The sequence below is a fragment of the Chenopodium album genome, chromosome 13, assembly GCF_948465745.1.
Source record: "Chenopodium album chromosome 13, dcCheAlbu1.1, whole genome shotgun sequence".
In the NCBI taxonomy this organism is placed as follows: Eukaryota; Viridiplantae; Streptophyta; class Magnoliopsida; order Caryophyllales; family Amaranthaceae; genus Chenopodium; species Chenopodium album.
This window is the reverse complement of record NC_137846.1, coordinates 46,394,697-46,411,534: the sequence shown is the minus strand read 5'-3', so window position 1 is coordinate 46,411,534 and position 16,838 is coordinate 46,394,697. Positions and strand designations below refer to the sequence as shown.

Here is a 16,838-nt window from a genome sequence, read left to right as displayed (position 1 = left end):
CACAGAATTAATCTACCGGTATTAAATCGCATTTTTTGAATCTTGACTTAACCATTTATAAACTAACCTGCCTATTGAAACTAAGCCTAAACATTAATTCTCATATGTCGAATCTCGAATCAATATTGCTAAACTCATACAAATTAAATCTGGCCAAATCTAATTTCATAGCATTAAATCAATCAATAGGAAATTAATCAAACATTGACAATCAACAATAATAAATTACCCCTTCATATTAATTATGGATCCCCACAACCCAAGAAAATAATCTACTCACACATAATTTAATCTAAACTAATCAAAGCAATTGAGCAAAACATGATGAACAAAAGCAAATAAATTACTCAAATAAAAAGGGAAGAAATTGTTATCAAAGTTAACGGAAATAATGAATTGAATTAAACCAAGAGTTGTAGAGAGGAAAAACAACAGAGAAGTTTAAACTTAAGAGAAGATTAAACTAATGAGAGAGAGAGGTAGCTAAGAGAACAGATAATTGTATCAAACACTCAAAACGTATTTAAACAAAGCCTCTAAAAATCCTAATTAGAAACTAAGTAAAATCGCTGGAATAGCTTCTTGACACGCGCCCGGTCGAGAGCCAGCTCGCCCGGCCGAGCCCGCCTTTTTTCATTCTTGAGGTATCTCTCGCACCCGGTCGGGCGCGAGATAGGGCAAGAGATGCTGCGACGTTGTTCTTCTGCCCTGCCCGGTCGGGCGCGCCTTAGAGCGAGGTGGCTGATCGGGCTAGCCTAGCTTGGGCACCATTGGACTCTCATTTGGGCTATTAACTTGGCCCAAACGCTAATTTCCTACTTGGGCTTTAATCACTCAGTCCAATGCCTCAATTCCTTCCAAGTTGAGCCCTTAATCACCGGTTTGATGACTCTAATGGGCTACAAAAGATGGTCGTACTCCTCCAATGCTCGTAATTGCTCCAAAAAATCTCGGGAAAATGCTTTAAAAGTGCAATTTCCTATAAAATGCTACCAAAACTACAAAAACACTAGAAAGCACACATTATCAATAAAAGTGGCTCTAAAGAGCCAAAAATACTCCTAATTATGACCAAGGGACAGGGGTAAACCACTATATAGAATAGACATATCAGGACAATGTGAAGTTTAGCTTGAGGGAGGGATTACTTTATGCTTTGTATATATTAGTTTGTTTGCTTTTGGTTTTTCTAGTTTCCTGTTATGCATCTACATGGTTTTGCATCAATGCTGATATGTGATACATATGAAAATTTTATGAAAAATGAAAAACCCATTAACTAATTGACTTGGAGTTCAACTTGTTTGTGGATAGAATGGTCTCCCCGCTCAACTGATATGAATAGTTTGAGTACCCATGTGAGATTTTTGAGCCATATTCGACTAACACATCTTATTTCAGTCGCTTTCTTTTCATTTGTGATAGATTTCCTTCATGTAATTTGATTATTGTGTTTGCTTTGCGACTATTTGAGACTTTTTGATGCAATATGGAAGAATGATTGAATTTCCTTTTAGTAAATTAGAGCTTCAACTTCTTAGGTTTGTGATTTTTTGTTCTACTTTTTTCATTTTACATTAACTCTTAGGGAGAACCAATTTGAGCCTTGATTCCCTTCTTGGATGCCTTATATTATATGCCTTAGTGCCTTTTTGTAGGTTTATTTTGATGGAGAATCATTGTACTGTTTATGCCCCTTTGAGTCGTGGTACTTTCAGTAAAGAAGAAAGAAAAGAAGTTGAAAAGAAAGGAGCGAAAGAAGGAAAAAAAAAAAAAGACAATATTTGTTTACGCTTTAGAAAAAAAAAAGTGCAAGGTTGAGTTTAAAAAAAAAGGAAATTCAAAAAATCATGAAATTTGAGCTAAAAAGTGATGAAAAAGAAGAGCAATATTTGTCATGAAATTGTGTTTGCCTTGAAAAAAGTAAGAGAATTGATTTGTGTGAATAAGGGGCTTGTTTGTGTGTTGTTTGGAGGATATAAGGTTGGTTTGAACCCGTTATTTGATTATTATCTAGTGGGATTAGGATCTTTCTTTTATGAGCACCATATTCCCAAATAATGTCTTCTAACCTTGTTTAACCAAGCTTACCCTTATTTAGGAATTCATGACCTCTGTTTTGCATCATCATCCGACAAAGTGGAGAAAGTCTATTAGCAAATCTAAAGAAAATGATTGCATGAAGTCGACGGACATTTATTCTTAGGATGAGTGATTACTTGTTCTAACCTTTGTAAACACATACATGAGTGGCATATTTATTTTATTTTGCAAAACTAAAGTGAGATGCTATTCATATATGACTGAGTTGGTTAGGGGAGATGTGTGGCGAGATTGGATGTCAATTCCGAGTGCTTGAAGTTTTTGGTGGTTTTAAAATTGATGGTTTGCATTTCTTGTTTTTTTTTTTTTCTTTCACTTGGTTTTATTTGGTAACATATGTTTTCTTGGTTGAGAGGCTATCTTATTTCCCTTAGTGTTCCATGGTCGAATACTCGAATGCTTGAGGACAAGCATTAGGCTAGCTTGGGGGAATTTGATATATCATGTATTGTGCGTAATTCTAGAGTATTTTTAGTTAGTTTTTGAGTCTAGTTTAGTTAATTTTGGTTCATTTTGGCTTAATTTGGTTTAGTTGCAATGACTTTGTGCTGTTATGGGTAGTTTTGTTATTTTTTGATGTATTTCAAGATTAACGGAGCTAATTTGAAGATTTTATGGTGTTGCGAATCTAAATCGAGGCTCACAAGGATCAAAGATTGAAGCTAAGTTCATTTGGAGCAGTTTTCAAGTCATGCACGTTCATGTTGGATAAGGCATGGACGTACCTAGTCGAGGAAGTAAGTTATTATTCACATAGCCCTTACACAATACCAATTAAGGTCATTAATGACATTTACATTAAAGAGAATTTTTATTTGATTCGACTTATGTATTTGTTAAATTCCATTATCTTTCTAGATGTATGACTTATTATTAATAAAATAATTTTACTATTCAAAAAAAAAATTTTATGAAAGTTTAATGCTGTCAAAGAGTAAAAAAACTATATATAAAAAAAAATAAAATAAAAAAGACAATTCATTAAGTTTTTTTATTTATTTTTTTTATTTTCTTCTATTTTGGTGAATAATTTAAAATATTTCCTAAATTGTAAACAATTGTAAGATTCTAAACAAATTTAGAGGCAGAATGATTCATAAAGTAGAATTCTACTAATATTAAGATGAAAATGTCTTACATTGATCCAAGTTTGTTTGAGAGCTCATACACAGATAACCTGTTTTTTCCTTTTGAGGGCTCATTCGTAATCAACAGATCTACCAACTGCTTTATATTCAGGGCGCCAAAAGAATACAGACAGAAAACTACCCTTAGTATTTTGCAAAAGCCTTCTCTCACCTGGTTTGACACACCAACACAAGTATTATTTACATTTGGCTCAGAATGTACAAAGGTCACTTGGATGTGTACTCTTTCATAGAACTTATAGAAATCAAGGTCCGCAATGTAAATTCTCATTTGGTTCTTTTTGCTTACTTAGGAAGGGGAAAAAAAAAAAAGGAACAGTACAAAGCTATAGAAATGACCATGAGCAATCAGTCAAATTCAAGCACTACTTTTCCTGGAACAATCCTTTTATCTTTGGCCTCATGGGCTTCTCTCACTTGTACTATTGGGAATGTCTTTTCGACAGGCACACTCAGCTTCCCATGTCCAGCCAACCTGCGGATCTCTTGTAAACCTTCAGAATCAGCTCTCATGAATGTCCAAATATACTCTGAAAAAAAAAAAAAAAAAAAAAACAGATTATTAAAATTTGAGCATAAGTCATGAAGCCTTAAATTACAAGTCATCTGCTAGTGAATTTAATTCCTGAGTCCTGACTTCAATGAGACCTGAGAATTTGAGCATAAGCATGAAGCCTTAAATTGTTCTATGTTACCGCCCCCTCCCACTTTCGGCTTTACCCGCTGATACTAAGATATTCTATAATACTTCGTATTATTTTAAAGATCTGAAGCTCGATACACAAAACAATAGAGTGAAAAATGGCTCAAACGCTTAAGCAGCCGAAGTTCAATACCCATGGAGCTAACGCCCACAACACCAAAGCCATCAAATCTAAAACTCATAGCACAGAGGAATCAAAGCTAGTAACATGAAAGAAATTGAAGCTTAATACCAGTTACACAAGCTTAAAACACTCAATCAACCAAGAGTTAAATTAGACAGCCTATACTCCATAAAAGATACAAATGAACATAAGCTTACAAAAAAATTGATCAATCTATATCTATACTGTATACTAAAGTAATCCCCGTAGTTAACCCTAAGTACACGTGTCACCAACTCATAAAAAGATTTCCCGCCATTTTTTTTTTACCTTTTTTTTATTGAAAGAAGTGTGTTACTATATCTCGTGGATTAGTATTCGCCTTATATTTAGGTAATGATACCCAACAATAATATTTTAAATAAATAAAAAAAAAATATAGTGATAAAGAATAAAAAATGTAATATAATATTATAAAATACTACTTAGAATATTATCCAAAAGTTTTTTTTTTTATTTTTTTCAACAAGAATAGCATGAATATTGATTACTAAATATTTTTTAAATAAGAACAAGCATAGGCTTTCATGATACGAATGCTAACATATTATTAATCCTTCCATCTCACATTAATTAAACTATAAATTCAGACATTGAGATTAATCTTACGGTATATTACAATGTTTATTGTACTTTTTTTAAAATAAAATAAAAATATACTTCTAATGATATGATTTCGTTTTGTGAAATTTTCAATAAATGAATAATGAATTACTATTGTAAAATCGTGCATAGCACGGGTTTTGAACTAGGACCTATACTAAAGCAAAGTCTTTTTTGGAGGGAATTTTACCTCCTAAACTCTACGTATTTTTCTTGTCTTTTTTTCTTTATTGATGTTTGTAGAATTTTCCTAGGAACTTTATTATTTAATTATTGAATATTATAATAAACTTTTGAGTTACATTTTTTTAAAGGGTCTACATTTGAATATCAATTACCATTAACTTTTAAAATCAAGCATGGCTTGGGAATTATCTTGTAGGCGTATAAATACCTATGATGTTCACCCATCTGCAATACCGGAAAAAACCCTCTCTTTAAGATTAGAAACAAATAAACACCTAAAAGCTAGAGCCACCACGTCAGAAACTGGAGGCAATTTGGCTAAAATCTCAGCTCGTAAATTCGTTATACAACGCTGAAATGTACCCACTCCAACTCTTTACAAAGCAAATCTTTTAATGAAGGACATGAAAATCAATGACAAACATTGTCTGCCCTTTTGGGAAGCCAATTGGATCAAACAATTCCTCATCCATGTTACAAGGCCATATTCAAATCAAACAAACCCTTAAATGCCATATTCCAATCAAACAAAACCTTAACTGCCATATTCAAATCAAACAAACCCTTTACTCTTTTCATCATATATGTGACAGAGATTCTCTTTTCACCTATGTTAAATAAATGACTTTAGTTCTGTAACAACTGCAACTTGCAAGACTGATAGGTCCCTAAAACCCATGCCTCAAACAAAAGTTTTTACCCTTCTAGGTTTTCTGAACACTCCAAAGAGCTTTAAAGTTGTGTTGACATAAACCCTCTAGATCATAGACAAATCCCAATATTCATCGAAAGTCCCAAGCATGGAAAGCATTGCCCATGACTAAAAAGTAACAAGAAAAGAAGCTCACATTTGTTGTATAACAAGAAGATAACTGACATTAATCGCAAATGTCTCTTTGAAAGAATTTTACTAGTATAGCTCTGTTAATGATGGTAACACTTTGGACTTGGAGCATAGGGAACCATAGCTTTAAATAATTTTATAATTAGCATTAACTTGTCTGAGGAATCTATCACATCATCCAACCCCTCTATAGTGAAGGGCAGCAAATTGTTTTAAAGTCCTTGATATCCTTCCTTCTCCATCACTCATTCTAAGCAGAATTCTCTTAAAGAGTATTTAATCATAAACTGTACCTATTATAGGTTATAGATCGGGGTTAGTTCATAAGGGCAGTTCAGATGGAGTAGCAAATCCCAGGCAGTTACTCAAATTGATCCATGATTTTATAGCTCATATAAAGGATTCCACACACAAGACACAACCACAAGCAATATCAGTATTGACAATTGACATATCCTCCAAATCACACAGAAAGATTGAGTAGAAATATAAATAAAGACCTAAATTTTAGAATCAAATCCAAAGGAAAATCTGAGCTTGCCGTCTTGCATCAAAGTGGAAAAAGAAAAAGAATGGTCATGCAATTCATCACAAACAGCACAAAATAATGCAATTCTGCCAGTCAGTTCCTTGATGTTAATGGATCCAATAAAATTATGATGGTCAACTATCTCAACCTACAAACATATGATCTAAGCACAGTTACCATATGTTAAAGTCCATTTTCCATATTGTCTAAGTCATAGGCACTTGCCTGGAGCCCTGGAGTAGTGGAAAGTGCATATATTATTATACTCCCTCCAATAATTTCGTGCCTGTATTCCTTTTTGAGTGTCTGTTTCTAAAAATACCACATAATCATTACTTACTTTTTATATTTCCCATACAAAATACACATATACCCAAAAAAAAATTACTTTTTTCTCTTTTTCATACAACATTCTCTACTTTTTATTATTCTCATACAATATTCTCTACTTTTTATCTTTCCAATAGTATATCCCCATATTTCCACCATTCTCCTTAATTACCGTGTTTTTTGAGAAATAGACACGAAATTATGGGACGGAGAGAATACATGATACCATTCATATCCAGGTACGAAATTAGTGCAAATATCAAACAACCCCTAAAAAGGAGGGGATGTAGAGGAGAGGTAAAAAGAATTTTAATTTTCTTGATTGGTTTGATCCCATGGTTCAAAAATATGGTTTTGGTCGTGAGAAAAGTCTAATTTCAAAATGGATGTTGCCCAGAGATCGTGTCACAATTGTCGTGATGTGAATTTGATTTTACAATCTTCTAAGACTTTATAATAGATGTAAGCTATTAGAATAGTTAGAGTAGACTATTAGAGGCTTTAAGCCATTGGGGAACCTACAATCGTATTTTTAAGTAACTTTAAGTAATCAAGGGATGTAACATTCAATGCAGGGTGATTTGAGGATATAAAGTTTGATTTGAACAAAGGTTTTTGAAAAAAGCAATCTGAGGTGGACGGTTTCAATTCGGTCACTAAAAATCCTATACACTTGGCCCAACCAAATCAATATGGATGTATTTTTGCACCAAGGCCTTACCCTATCAACATGGCAATGGTTGTATTAGATATTTTGGGCACCGATACAAGGACTACAATAGAAAAACTAATACCAGGAACTTGATACAATTTCTTTGTTTCCTAATACACGTGCCTTTCAAGCTTGTCAATGCACACAACTTTGACCATCAATAGCTTTAAATATTCATACTAATCATAAAATAAAAAAAAATACTTTTTTTTACCTATAACTGTATTTTAAAGTTTGGAAAGTATACATTAACATTTGACATAATACTATAATAGCATCAGTTTTTAATATATTAGTAAGCAAATATAGTCAAAACTAATACTCCCTTTTTCCTCAAAAAAAAAAAAAAAAAAAAAAAAAAAAAAAAAAAAAAAAAAAAACACACTAATACACTCCCTTTATCCCATAATTGACACAGTCAACCTTTGCACACATGCCGATGCACTAGTTTGACCTTATTTTTATATAATTAAATGTTAATGATAATTATAACAAAAGCTATAGAATGGAACTTTATATTAATAGCTATTTAACTCTTTTTACAAAAAAAATATGTTTTTTATTATGTTAGTAAATTTTTTAGTCAAAGTTAAAATATAAATAGTGTAAAAAAGTCCAATGTCTCAGTTCATGTGGGACGGATGGAGTACATAAATAGTGCAAAAGGCTAATATGATGTTTGTAACAAATAAACGGAGGAAATATAATTTTATAAAAAGCAAAATAGTACATGTGCAAGTGTGCAACTAAATTTCATAGATAACATAGTAAACATACCTATTCCATGTGAGTACCGATACATCATTTGTTTTTTCAGCAAAAGGGCTGAAGCCATAGGAAGACCAATAGCCAAACCATAGTGATCAGACAAGGATGCTGCCTCTCCCTACATCACAAGGAAGCAAGACTTTCACTCAACAAATCTAAAAGAGAATGAGGAAGTGTCTTTAAGTGCAAACAAGCTCTGAAACTTCACCTGCAAAGTCATGTAATATCCACCTTTCCTCAGAAGATTTACACCTAGTCTTTCAGTCTCAGATATACCAATAGTATCCAAAACAGCATCAAAGTGCCCTTTAATTGCTAATTCACAATCCTGTCAGTGAATACATCAAATAATTGATATAAGGTTTTCAATTATAATTTACAAATAAATAGAAGTTTAGCATGTGCCAGACAATAACTTTAAAACAGACTTCCTACCTCAGTGGTATAGTCAACCGCCTTCTCAGCCCCAACAGCCAAAACGCGTTCAATACTCTCCCCGCCAACAGTGGTCGTTACATGGCAACCAGCTGCAACTGATAGCTGGATTGCAGAATAACCAACTGCTCCTCCACCACCAATTATTAACACTCTTTGCCTGCAGAAATACTATGTATGAAAACTTATGCAGTGCAGGAAGCAGAAGGTCGCATCAAATTTAAGCAAAGCATCCCAACTAAAACATAAATATAAACAACAAATTCAAAGAACAGAGAGAAGAAAGTACATGAATGAAATCAAGGAGAAGAAAAAAAAAATTGCTGCAGTATTTTAGTATGTTGCAAGTTTGCAACTGATAACATATTATATGCATGACCAAAGAGACAACTTTCTTCAGCACATATAAGAAATAAAACTGGAGTACTTACCCTGAAGTAATTCTAGCAGTACTTTTAAGAGCACGCCATGCAGTAAGAGCAGCAAAGGGAATCGCACAAGCATCCTGTACAATATAGTAACTTTCACAACATTTTCCAATGAAGCTAACAAGGAAACAGGAAATGACATCCGGAAAACAATTTCCACAATAGATGCTTGACCTCATCAGATCCACAAGACAACCTATTCACCTCTATAGCGATTATCAGAAGAACAGGAGCATGGAGGAGCTAGCAACAATGTTAAATCCTTCTTTACCAAAAATGTGATAAGCAATCGGAAAGAATATATAAAATTTTGTGAAGAAAGACCCAAGACTTTGCCACAATGCTGACCCAAGACTTTAACTCCTTATGACTTACCACGTGGCTCATGGCAGCTGGTTTTTTTGCAACTTCTTCGGCTGGAAAGATGGAATAGTCAGCATATGTACCCCTGAGAGCTGTTGGATGCAATGCCCCAAAAACTTCTTCACCTACACTAACTGATCGAACTGAACTTCCAACTGCTGCAACTTCTCCACTAACATCACGACCTAGAATGAGGGGAAGTAGAGGCTCAAACACTGATCGACCGTAGCCTTCTCGCATCTAGAAGTATTAGCAACAATAACAACTCTAAATTAGGATCTTATGAACCATAAGGTTCCTCACGTGCAAGGTATAATAAGCTAAGTAGCACCGAGACGGACACAGGGACAAAAACAAGGACGGGTACGGGGGCGAAAAACGGCAAAATTAAAAATTCCAAAAACGGGTACGGCATGGATACTGCAAAAAAATCAGAAAATTAATTTTTTATGGTTATTTTTTAGTAAAAAATTATTTTGACATTTAATTTTTTTTAAAAAGGTATTTTACTAATAGAAAATTAATAAATAAAACATAGATTAAAATAAATGAGAAAATTACTTTAAAACATTTCAATGAAAAAAGTCAAAGCCTGCCTCTCATAGTTAAATAAATGTAAAAAAGAAGGATAAAAACCAAAAGTAACAGAAATTATGTGGGGGTATTCCCTCACCTGCCCCCGACCAACCTAAAAGGATTTACCCCCACATACTTCTGAAGCACGAAGCAACAAGGGGAAAAAGGGAAAATAAAAAAACCAGAGGCTTCACTCGCCGGTGTAGGAGAAGACCACTTGGAAGGTTTCAGTCGCCGGTGAAGGAGAAGTCCGCTTGGACGGATGACCTGACTGGTGGTGGTGGGCGTTGAGTCGGCAACTGGTGGTCGGCGTTGAGTCTTCAAAGAGAGAAGAGGGATCGAGAAAGTGAGAAGATGGAAAAGAGAAAAAAAAAAATGAACTTGGAGACGCCAAATATGTTTGGATCCGTACCCAAGACGTACCCAAATATTGAGCGCGCCGTACCCAAATTCCACCGCCGTACACAATTTTTTGGAAACGTCTCGGGGACGTATTTTAGCCGTACCCATCCCCAATCCGTCCCCGGTACGGGAAACGCCAGTTACCTGCCGTACCCGTGCTTCCTAGCTAATAAGAATGACTAGACAATTAAAGTTTTTGTTACAACACAAGAAAAACATAGTAGTATAACTACTCTGTCTAACTTCATAGCAAACCCAACATAGATACTTCACCTGACTAATTAGTCCAGATTTGCAATCATCAACTTTGTCTCAATTTAGGTTGTTCACTTTCCTTTTTATCTATCCCAATTTACTGTCAATTTCTAAATTAGCAACTGCCAACTATTTTATATCATCTCTCTCTTCACACAAGTAAAAGTTAGGGTCCCACCCCTTCTCTAGTCTCTACTTCATTTAAGTAAGTACCCAACTATTAATCATCACGGCTATCGTTTTAATAAAATAAAATAAAAAATGAAAACCAAACTACTGTTTTACAATTACGAGTCATGATAAGTGAGCACCTTAAATTGAGATGGAGAGAATAATACAAAACTTAATTATCAAGACACAACAAGGATATTTAAAATCCTCTCCATTAAAGATTCTAGACAAAATACATATTGAATTCTTAAATATGTTATAATCAACACCAGCGCACGATTAGACTGCCAAAAAAAAGAAAAAGTGCATAGAGCCAAAGATTCCTCTAAATCCCCTAAATCGGCTACTCAACTATTACATTGATCTGATTCATTGGTGCTAAGTCATAGACAGACACTTAAGGGAATCGGCTTTATTATAAGTAATAGAATTAAAGCTTCAGAATAGAATATTTAGCAAAGATTTTTAGAAGTAGTGAGAAAAAACTAAGTAGAAGTGGAAAGTATACTGCAAGACAGGGCTAATGACAGAGAACACAGCCAAAGTCTAAGAGCATCTTGTGGCCCATTTACAAGAAATATTTTTTTATCAAGAAAAAAAAAATCACCGTCCTTAACCTAAGCTTGCACAACAAACAGGGAAGAATAGGCGATGGATATGGTCATATGGGATTAATTGATTAAGTAGATTTCATATGAGGTTATAAGCAATTATAACATTCAAGTGAATAAATTCAAATCAATTGGACCGTAAATTATACAAAGCAATATAGCAATTGATGAAGCAACCAGCGGTCAAGCACACATTTAACTGATTAAAAAAACACTCAAAAGATGAGTCACAGTATAAAAAATACTTTCTCCGTTGCAAATTAGATGACAAAGTTTGACTTTGTGCACTATTTACATAACTTGCTTAGACTTTATTTTGTGATTTCGTGTTGAAAAAAAATATAGACATGTGGGTTTATGTTAAATTCATCTCAAAATCTATTTTTTTAAGTAGGAATATTTGTCGGATCAGACCTTTTAAAAGACACTTTTTTGTCAAAAACAACCTTTTAAATTTTCTTTGGCAAAGTTTAACCTTAATAATTTTTTTTTGCTAGAAACAACCTTACTTAACTTTCACGCGTTGTCCAAAAAATTTCCATTTCCAATGTTGATGCACTTGTATAGGGCACAACTCCTATTTTCCCTAATTGCACCTCCATTTCACTCCTATTGAGACCGAGATTCCAAAGACACTTGAATTTTATATGTTATATAGCGGAAAAAAGGGGTGCAATAAGGAAAGTTAGGCCTTGTTTAGTCCACCTTAATTTTACTTATTTTAGAAAAAATAAGTTCAGATGATCGGATAAGTCAGATTAGAAATAATAAGTTTAGATTAGAACATTGTTTTATGTGCATTTTTTTATCGCTAAATATCTTTAATTTCGTGATGAAAAAAAATTGTGAAAATAAACTAAACTTTATAACGAATCTAACAAGATCCCACTTGATATATTTTTTCTTTATAGATTATCGTACACTTAAGGTCAAAGTTTGGTCAAATCGGACAATCAGATCGAGCAAAAATAAAGTGAACCAAACAAGGCTTAGAGTCACACGCCCTACACAAGCGAGTCACCATCGAAAATTGGCCAATCCCGAAAGTTAGAGTAATGTTAGTTTGTAACTTTTTTTTTTTTTTTTACTAAGGTCTGACTTTGCCAAAAAAAAATTTAAAAGGTTGTTGGCAAAAAGTGTTTTTTAAAAGGTATGATATAACAAAGCTTTTGCTGATATGTAATCAAGGATATTTGCATTAGAAAGTATGCATTGACAAACATGCATAAAAGAAATATGTCATCTTATATGAAACAGAGGAAGTATAGTATAAAAATGAATTCACTTATGAAAGAAGATCTATCATGGAAAGGTGATTGGAAATACTTATATGCTTCCAGCATTCAAGCAGCAATATCCATGTCTAAGTAATTAGAGTACAAATTTTCCTACATTATGAAAGAAACATAGAGTTGGGACACTAGCAGAGTCCTAATAAACCAAGGTGGTGTTCTAGACGACAGCAAAAAGGGTTAGAAATAGTAGGACATCATCAGTTCATCAATAAAGGTCATGCTCTTAAGAAATTTATGTTTCACAGCATAAAATCACTAAGGGGGCATTTGGTTCAGAAAATGGAAATGGAGTGGAAAGGAAACAAATACGCGGGGAGAAGGAATCATTTAGCTATTACCCTTTCATTTGTTTGGTTTAACCATGAAAAGAGCATTTGTTAAGAGGAAGGTAAGGGTATTTGTTGCCCCAAAATTTTGAGAGGTAACAAATGAAGGGCAACCATTACTTAGGTGATGGTAATTGTTACCATGCCTTCTAACCAAACACACGGTAACAGTGTTGGTATCAACGAATCCGTTTCCAATCCAAAAAATGAAGGAAATGTGTCCTCACTGCAATGCAATTACTAAGTATAATTATGGATCGATTTATGGAGATAGTAATTCGTTTACTTGGGTCGTCTATACGTCTTGCTAGAGAATGCTATAGAACTTTGGGTTAGTGAGTAACAAACCCGAATCCCACCTAAACGGATCCTACAAAGTCACACATTAGGTTTGAATCAATAAAGAAACCCGAAGCCCAAAGTGGGCCTTAGGGTGACCGGCCAAGAAGGGAAAGAGGAGAGGAAAATCGTAACCTAATTAATGATAATGAGATTATATTAATTAGAGGTTTTAGAAAATAAAATATACAGTATTCAGTTTTCTAAAAGCAACGTAACTTTTCCTCTCCATATTTGCTCTCTAAAAACCGGTTCTCTACTCCAAGAAAGGTGAAAGGTTTTTCCCTCCAACTAGCATTGGTGGAGTGTTGATTCAAGCCGGTGGACCAAATAGAGGAGTCGCATTTGAGGCTCTTTATCTCCCTTAGAGAAGAAGATTGCTAAGAGGATTCACGCTTCAAAAGTTAATTCTAAACTATTATGTGACCCTTTATTTGTATATGCATGAAATCCTGTATAGGTGCGTATGAATGAGATTCATGAAATCCAAATGCTCCCTTAATGTATTAAGGCAACATGTATGATCCAGCTTCTTCAGAGATCCAAAATTTTCTCAGGTTTATAGTAAATATGTCCAAATTCAGGTTAGCCAAATCAAGTTAGAAGGTATAGATGTTACAAATTAAGAAACAAAGGTGATAGCTCTCCATCTCTTATTATCCACAATGAAAATGGATGTCCCTCAACCTACGCCTAAAAGACTTGGAGTCATTGGTGGATCATCTATTATTATTAATTTGTTCCTCTCCGTATACTCATTAGAAGTTCTCAATTATCCATGTACTTCGTCTATCCACATATAATCTTCCTCTATTACTTTTTAGAATGTCCACAAGTGATCTTCCTATAACTTGACACTTTAACATGTGTGTCCAAACCTTGAAGACGGGGAGTATTATTGTTATATTGTTATCTAAATTTTCGACAATTTGTGAACCATGCTAGATAGCAACAAACTAGAAATTCAATTAACCTTCCAAATGATTTCTTGTAATCATTCATGTAAGAGGAAAAATATCCAATCCTTCAACCACCCAACATGGCCAACAACATGAGCTGCCATTCTAATATAGAATTCACATTCAATCAAACATCCCAAAATAATCATCACCCTTACATGAATGATACATCAAGATTTAAATTACACACATTAATTTGCAATTTAGTTTCAAGTAAGGTGTAACATAAAAAAAATAACAAATTTCATATATACATTGCTCATTAACCAAGAAAATCACATTTTGGCATTTCATAATAACAAAAAAATCATCAAATTTGTTTTTAATAAATCAATCAGATTGATTGTATAACAATTAAAGAAAGCGAGAGACGAACCCGTAGATCGAGGGGATTAATGGAGACGGCACGAGCACGAACAAGAACCTGATTAGGCTTAAGATCAGGAACATCAACATCATCACGAAGCTCAAGAACTTGAGGACCGCCAAAATGAGGCAAAAGCACTGCTCTACAGCTAGTCACAATACTCCTACTACTAGTACTACCATTAATCCCTAACCCTAACCCTAAATTGATATTACTCTTCGAAAATGATGATGAAAAGATGAAATTCTTGAAACTGGAATCATTCGATTTGAATACATGCAATGATTTAAGGAACCGCATTTTGGATTGAAATTGAAGAAAGATGAATGATGAATTGATTTGAGCAGTGATTATCGCAACATTCGGAAAGAGGAGAGAGAAATAGAGGGAGGAGAGAGAAAGAGGAGGGAGTTAAGGGAGGTTTAAGGAGAAGGCGAAAATGGTGGGTTTTGGTTGTGGGAATGGAGACGTGTAAGGAGTATCGTCCGCATAGTGTACTCACTGCTCAGCTCTTTGTTTACTACTCGGTATCACTTGTGTCGTTGTGTCTTAAACTACGTATAAATTTTGGTGTTGCAATTTAAAACTCCATGTCTAATGATTGGCGAGTGTTTCAAGTTTGACCAGGGCCGGCTAAGGTGGGGGATTCCACAGCCTAGCCTGTCCTCCACCAACCCAAACCCTGTGCAACCAGCCCCTTAGTACAGGGCTCCGGAATCTCGAGAGCCCATTTCTACTAGAAGTCCAGTTATGTAAAAGAAAAAAAAATCGTTGCTCTGTGTTTTGTGATTTTTGTCTAACTTTAGTCTGACTCTTTATTGCTTCAGTCTATTTCAACTTTCAAGAATCTCTTCATCGTAAATTAACTCTTCAAATTCATTTATTTCATAATTACTCCCATTAATTTGTAATTTCTATAACAATAGTCAATTCTTGTACTATAAAACTTTCCGTTTTTCTCACTTCTTTTCTAATTTGTCAGTAAATCTCACGTGTTTACCAAAAGAAAATAAAAATTAAGCTTCCAATTTAACAACCCCTTTCAATTCATCTGTCAATCACAATGGTTATTGGTTATGAGGGTATATTTTCCAATCCTTAAACTGATTCCAATCGAAAATTTATTTCATATTTTCCACAATTAAATTATTTTAAATCTCAAAATTCGACGAACACCGAATAATTAGATTACTCATTGTTATGAATTTGGGATTACTCGTTCAAAAATCAAAGTTCTTCCAATTAAATGAATCGGTTATGACTTATGAGGTATGCATAAAGCATAATTTAATTTCACTTTTTTTGAGATTTGGTATGAGGTGGTGTTGCATTTTTTAAAGGTTGAAAGTATGACATCGTATTTTTATTTGGAATTTGAAGAATTGCTAATTGGATTATCAAGTTGTTGTTTTGATCCTACTCTCATTTCGAATGTTTGTTAATTTTTGTGTTTTTGGTGCATTATATGTTTCCTTTTTTTATAGACTATTTGTTTAATTGCTGCAGTGTTAAAATATCATTTTAGTTTACTATTTGTTTTTCGTTTTTTTTAATAAACTATTTGCTGAATCAATTGAGAGATTTTAATAGTTACAATTAAAAAAAAAGTTGGTGTATACATTTAATAAGACAGACAATGTTCATTAAAAAAAAAATTGTAGTTCTAACTAGGGCCCAATTTTCAGAGTTAGAACAGGCCTCCAAAATGTTTAGGACGGCTCTGAGTTTGACTATGTAGAACTGTAGACATATAATGTGTCAATAATTATAGAACATATATTCGTAGATTGTTTTGTTTTGTCAATCGTACCTTACTTCCTTTGTAAGAGATTCTTACATATATTTGAGTGCATTTTAGTTTAATTTGTAATCGAACCTTAATATTTTTTTTTTCATTCTCATCAACCTTTGTACTATGGAAAGCATTATCAACCCTAACATGTTCTCTCAACAAAACTTGTCAATGTCTTGTAAATACAATAATTCCAGGGGTTAAAAAGTAAAAAATAAAAATAAAAGATTTTTTATTTAAAAATCACCTTTTTAAAAAAATGTAAAAAAACAAACCAGCCATTTTATATTTTTTGATGTAATTCACCCACTACGGTAGGATAATGAGCTTTCACTACTAACAATTCAATCATCATTTGTTCTGCTGTTAGTAGCAAATTACAACTAAAAAAAATAATGCAAAAAAAATAAAGGTGGTTTTTAAAAAGTGG

General features: G+C 33.6%; 1 protein-coding gene across 2 annotated transcripts; it reads right to left on the bottom strand.

Annotated features, from left to right (window-relative positions):
• Positions 1-3,357: 3,357 nt before the first annotated feature.
• On the bottom strand, positions 3,358-15,155 carry LOC145574825 (uncharacterized). Of its 2 annotated transcripts, XM_081632684.1 has the most exons (7): positions 14,626-15,155; positions 9,328-9,555; positions 8,956-9,029; positions 8,525-8,684; positions 8,298-8,417; positions 8,099-8,207; positions 3,358-3,781 (listed from the first exon to the last, which is right to left on the bottom strand). In XM_081632684.1, the coding sequence occupies exons 1-7, from the start codon at positions 14,914-14,916 to the stop codon at positions 3,600-3,602; spliced, it is 1,164 nt and encodes a 387-aa protein (XP_081488810.1). In that variant the 5' UTR covers positions 14,917-15,155; the 3' UTR covers positions 3,358-3,599. The 2 variants fall into 2 exon arrangements, with proteins under 2 accessions (XP_081488810.1, XP_081488811.1); XM_081632685.1 differs by lacking the exon at positions 9,328-9,555.
• Between the last annotated feature and the right edge of the window lie 1,683 nt (positions 15,156-16,838).